The following is a 6,000-nucleotide window of genomic DNA, read 5'->3' as shown; positions in this document are numbered from 1 at the left end:
TTTTGGCATGTTATCGCCCAGTCTGTGCCAACAGGACGCTGTCCACGGTTCTGAAACCGTCACAACACGGATTGCCCGGTGATACAGTTTCCTTAATCATTTAAACGTAAACTAAATAAAAACAATAAAAATAGTTCAATTCAATGATTATAATTAAATACGCGCAGCAAATTTGTGTCAAATTTTTTTGAGCTGCATGAACGAGTTTCTATTCATGAACATTCAGCAGATAAAACACACACACACACACACACACACACACACACACACACACACACACACACACACACACACACACACACACACACACACACACACAAGTTCATCGATATGTTGGAACAGTTTTTAATTTCCAGTGTGTGTGTGTGTGTGTGTGTGTGTGTGTGTGTGTGTGTGTGTGTGTATACTCTACACATACATATATCTATATTAAATTTATAATACAGTTATATTTGATCCAAAAGTCTTTAGTTATCACATCAATTAGAATGAAAAAGGTGTTTAAACAGCAGCAATCGCTTAGCAATGATCTAAAAGTCGCAGGAATACGTTCGCACGGTGTCGCTGCTCTGGATCTAAAAAGGATTGTAGGCGATTTTCTTTTCCTCTTTATTGTCCTGAGAACAGTTTTATTTTTCCCTCACATGGACAGAGCCAAAGATGTTAGAGTGGATGCTGTTCCTAGCTCAGCTCTAGCGGATCGTTATTATCTATTAAGGGGAGGAGTGTGTGTATGTGTGTGTGTTGTGGAGGAAGCCATGACAGTCCTGGATGCTCTGCACACACAGACGCACACACACCCTTTAAGAATTATGCAGGGTTATTTTTTTTAATGCAAGAGGATTTTATTGTAGTTATATTTTTAAGTGCGCCGTAAACGCAGTTCGTTTGCAAGTCGTGTTTTTTTCGGATTGCACTTTTTCCGTTCGCAATGAATTTGCGAGCTTTCGCCTTTTTCAAGAGATCATGGCACGTCCTATTTGTTATTTTTTCCGCACTGTGGGGCTTAGCTTTCACCGTGACTCGGTACTCCATCCCGGAGGAAACTACAGTAGGAACTGTGATGGCAAATTTAGCCGCGGATTTGGGTCTGGACGCGCGCAGCCTCGCGGAGCGCAACGTGAAGCTCGACTACATCCACAACAAAAAATACCTGGATATTAACAAAGAGACCGGAGACATGTTCATAACCGAAACGATCGACAGAGAGCACATTTGTCCCGCAAAGACGTCTTCATCCTGCTTCCTTAAAATGGACGTTGTCATCGAAAATCCCTTACGCATATTCAACCTCGAGCTGGAAATCATGGACATAAACGATAACGCCCCTCAATTCAGGAGGGAGCGCATACCGCTGGATATCTCAGAATCAGCGAGGCCTGGAGAGAAATTTTCTTTAACCAACGCAGTCGACGCTGATGTTGGAGAAAACTCGATTAAGACTTACTTCCTGAGCCAAAGTGACGAGTTCACCATTGAGATTCAGTCAGGAAGCGACGGCACGAAATACGTGGACCTGGTTCTACAAGCACCTCTGGACAGAGAAAAGCAAGCTGTGCATAGCCTCATCCTCACAGCCATGGATGGTGGCACACCAGCACGGACCGGTACTGCCACAGTCATTGTGAAAGTGCTGGACACTAACGATAACACTCCTCAGTTTGACCGGCAGGTGTATTCGGTCGATCTGGTCGAAAACGCCCGGGTTGGTACGCTGGTCATGCAGCTCAACGCAACAGACACAGATGAAGGCACGAATGCTGAGGTCGTGTACTCATACACCCTGTACACGTCTGAAAAAACACAGGAAAAGTTCTCGCTGGATCCCAAAAGTGGAGAAATCAGAGTGAAAGGTGTGATTGATTATGAGGAGTCGAGAAGTTTCGAAATGTATGTTGAAGCCAAGGACAAAGCAGTAAGTCCACTTTCAGCACAATGCAAAATATTAGTGTTCATCACAGACTTAAATGATAATTATCCTGACATTACAGTTAAATCGTTCAAAAGCTCAGTGAAGGAGAACGCACCTATGGGAACGGTGATAGCAGTGGTCAGCGTGAGTGACAGAGACTCTGGGGATAACGGCAAAGTTCTTCTTTCCCTACATGATGCTGAAGTGTTGCCTTTTCTTCTAAATAAATCATCTGAGGATTACTTTGAACTGACTATCAAAGATCCATTAGACCGTGAGAAAGATTCTAGTTATGAGATCATGCTTCATGTTATGGATGGAGGAACACCTCCGCTCTCTGACAACGAGACTATTAGCTTGGAGATCCTGGATGTGAACGACAACGCTCCTGAGTTTCCTCAGTCCTTTTACACGATTCACCTTCCTGAAAACAACGAGCCAGGTGAGTTGCTCTGCTCTCTCACTGCACATGACCCAGATCTGAATGAAAACCAGTACCTTGTCTATTTCATAGTAGAGAAAGAGATCTCCAATGTGTCTGTGTCTACACTGTTCTCGGTAAACCCAGAAAATGGGAACCTGTATGCTCTGCGTGCCTTCGACTTCGAACGTGAGAGGGAGTTTCTCTTTCACATAGTAGCTCAAGACTCTGGTGTTCCACCTCTGAGTAGCAATGCCACAGTGCGTGTGGTCATTCTTGACCAGAACGACAACTCGCCTCAAATCGTGTCACCGTGGAGGGCTCAGGACTCTGTCGTCGACCAGGCGATTCCACGAGCTGCTGATCAGGGCTCACTGGTGGCTAAGATCATCGCACTGGATGCAGACTCAGCACAGAACTCGCGTGTCACATACCAGATCCTCCAGGTTACTGATGCGTCGCTGTTTACTTTGGACCGCTACAACGGTGAGGTGCGGACTGCTCGCATGTTTACCTACCGAGATCCCAAACACCAGCGACTTGTGATTGTAGCCAAAGATAATGGAGAGCCTCCACGTTCGGCTACAGTCACCATTAAAGTGACCACTGTTGAGCAAGCAGTGGTTACACAGTTAACTGAGACGACCGAGATGCCGATAGAATATGACCTGTTTACAGATTTGAACCTGTACCTCTTGCTCAGTCTGGGATCTGTGTCTTTTCTGCTGCTCATCACCATTTTGGTCATCATTGTGCTGAAGTGTCAGAAGCCCAAACCCTCCAAAGCAGCTGTTCACAGTCGAAACAGTGTCGCCAGCCAGAGGAACTCGACCATCGGTGACTCCACCCTCATCTCCAGTGATGCTTACTGGTACAGTCTGTTTCTAGCTGAAACGCGGAAAGGAAAAGTAGTGGTTCGACAGCCGTTGCCCAACGGCACCGGCTTCCTCGTGTCTAGTATACCACGGAGCGCTGCTCTCACGACCACCAGCGAATCGAGATCTTCCACACTGCAGGTACTGCATGCAAATTGAAATAATTTACACAGAACCCATGAAAGCTTTGATATAGGAAAACGCTTCTTTATCCATCATTTTGGCCACAACTGTAACTAGTGATAGAATACATAAATAATAATAATAATAATAATAATAATAATAATAATAATAATAATAATAATAATAATAATAATAATAATAATAATAATAATGTTTTCTCTTTCCTAACAGGAATCCAGCAGTGATCTACCTTGATCCTGAATCTTCCTCATAGATCATCATCCTGGATGAACTTTTATCTTGACCTAGTTGGAGAGGTCATGAGACTTTCAGTTCTGATAAACAGATGAAAAACGTCTTACTGACTCACCCCGTTTCTCATCAAGCTGTAACAAACAACAGCGACTTTGCATGGCTAAGAAGAGTTTATGTGACTAAATTAAGTCATGAAAGGACTCTGAATATCGAGAGGAAGAAATAAGATGGTTAAAAAAAAATGACAAGACGAGAAGAGATACGAGCAAAAACACAGACACGTTCAAAATATATTTTTTTCCCCCTTGGAAATTGATCTATCATGCATGATAAACCAGTGCAACTCTGGTCAACTGGACAAAAAAAAAATCATCATGTAAAATAGAATCTGAAGAGCACAATTTCCTGAACCGGGCATGTGGATTCACTACAAATACAAATTTAAAGGAAATGATGTTGGATGTTAGATTAAGCCTAACCTTAACCTTAACCTTAACCTTAACCTTAACCGTACATTACCCTTGTAACATCTCATGCAAATCGTCTTGTGTGAATTGTTACAAATCTGCGTGTTATATGCAGACTTTCCTTATAGGCTGATTTTTTTTCTCTAATACTAAGGCTAGATTTTGAACATTAATTAAGTGACATGCATTGATTCATAAGTTATATAGTGACAACCTCCTGTACTCCTCCTCTTTTGGCATGGAGTGTTTGTAGCATATAATATTGATGGAAGCCTGGAATATATACATTATATAGCTCAGGTCAAATGCTAGCACTACCTGTCGATATACGATACTTTCTACCTGCACCTGATTCAAATCTGCTGCTGTCGAGACTACTTTAGTTTACATAGTTTTTGTAACCCTGCTGCTTCCGATGCGTTGAGACTACCCAAAAATCTGTTACGTGCAGAAGTAACACGCTGACATGCACGGATACGTGTCTAGCTACGAAGCTTTCAAGATGCAATAAGTAGCATGCGTACGTATATATTAGGTCTAAGAAAAGACAACTCTTCAAAAAATGGACCTGAGGATATATGAAAGAGAGATGGAGCTGGATTTGCTTTGACTTGTTCCATTTACCAAGACTTTAGATATCTCTTTACTTCTGAAACCAGCGGAATAGTTAAGCGCGACTTTATTGGCACAGTTAATCAAAACCCCTGCAATAACATCTGGACAATGTTAGATATGCATAGAGTCGGTTAAGAGTTGACACTACAGGACGAACGAGACCATAGTGACTGAATTACTAGTTACTGCTTCTTTAGATATGATCAGAACGTTTTTCTATAACAAGCTGTATCGCTTTGTAATTTTCTGGCAACCTGTAAGAGGGTTTTTGAAATTTTTTATTGTTTTATAAACGGCAATGTATATGCGTATAATTAAGCCAAGAAGCGTATTGTGTATATTACTGCTTTGTGTTAAGTGCATTATTATTTTATTATTGTATTCATGCTGCAGTGTTCAGAAATGCCAAAATGATTCGATATATATATATATATATAAAAGCAACCAAATGGTATTTCATGAATGAAAAAATGAGTCACTGAGGAAAAGTAAATGGAGGATGACTGGAAGAGAGAAAGTAAAGAGTTTGTATTTGAAATGTCGATCATGTGTTGCAGCGGTTAAATACGCTATGTATCTTAATGAGCTAAAAACAAACCTCCTTATACTGGATAGTGTATATGTGTATAGAATTGATTATATATGGTATACGGCACAATTCTAACAATAACATTGAACGAAAGAGAACTTGTGCCAGTGTGTTCTGGGCATTTTACCTAAAATATATTGAAATTTGTTATAATTGTACTGTATGCTATATATATTTATGAACACTTTAGAACACCATCTATTGCCAAGTGTCCAAGAGGCCAGATATAGAACAGAAAAATGTTGTAGTGAAATGTACGAAAGAAAAAAAACTGTGCCTTTTTTTTGTCTTGCTTTTTTCTGTGCTCTGTGAGTGAGATCAGAAACGATGGTGCCCATTGTTGGATGTGTGACTGCGATCTGAACAGTATGTGAAGATGTGCCATCTGGACAGACTGAACAACAGTTGATTCCGGACCTTATTTGCATTCAAAAGAAATTCATGAACAAAAAAATTGACTTTGGTTGTCATAGATTTTTTCCCCCTAGAATCAATTTGTGTGTGCTTCAGTATTTTACTTTTATGGCCTATTTGCAGATCTTAATTCACAGTGTCGTTACCTGGGAAAGTGAGATGATTGCCAGTGGATGTCTGGACATAAAACTTTCTAAGGCATCAGTATTCGAATGTTATTTCTTCTTTAAAGTTGCTCTTCTAAATACAGCAAAATAAATAAATAAAGCATTTATAAACTGTTTTTTTTTCTGTCATTGTTATTTTGTGGTCTGATTTATAAATAAATC

At 40.7% G+C, this 6,000-nt stretch overlaps 1 protein-coding gene across 1 annotated transcript; it reads left to right on the top strand.

Moving 5' to 3' along the window:
- The first annotated feature begins 763 nt into the window (after positions 1 to 763).
- On the top strand, positions 764 to 5,918 carry LOC113650346 (protocadherin alpha-C2). Its single transcript, XM_027158640.2, has 2 exons — positions 764 to 3,349; positions 3,563 to 5,918. The coding sequence occupies exons 1-2, from the start codon at positions 932 to 934 to the stop codon at positions 3,584 to 3,586; spliced, it is 2,442 nt and encodes an 813-aa protein (XP_027014441.1). The 5' UTR covers positions 764 to 931; the 3' UTR covers positions 3,587 to 5,918.
- The last annotated feature ends 82 nt before the right edge of the window (positions 5,919 to 6,000 follow it).

The sequence above is a fragment of the Tachysurus fulvidraco genome, chromosome 20 (genome assembly GCF_022655615.1).
Source record: "Tachysurus fulvidraco isolate hzauxx_2018 chromosome 20, HZAU_PFXX_2.0, whole genome shotgun sequence".
Classification (NCBI taxonomy): Eukaryota; Metazoa; Chordata; class Actinopteri; order Siluriformes; family Bagridae; genus Tachysurus; species Tachysurus fulvidraco.
This window is presented reverse-complemented; position numbering and strand designations above follow the sequence as displayed.

Coding starts and splice junctions, on each gene's coding strand:
- LOC113650346 (XM_027158640.2), top strand. CDS start 932: ATGAATTTGCGAGCTTTCGCCTTTTTCAAGAGATCATGGCACGTCCTA. Junction 3,350..3,562: donor CGAGATCTTCCACACTGCAG/GTACTGCATGCA, acceptor CTTTCCTAACAG/GAATCCAGCAGTGATCTACC.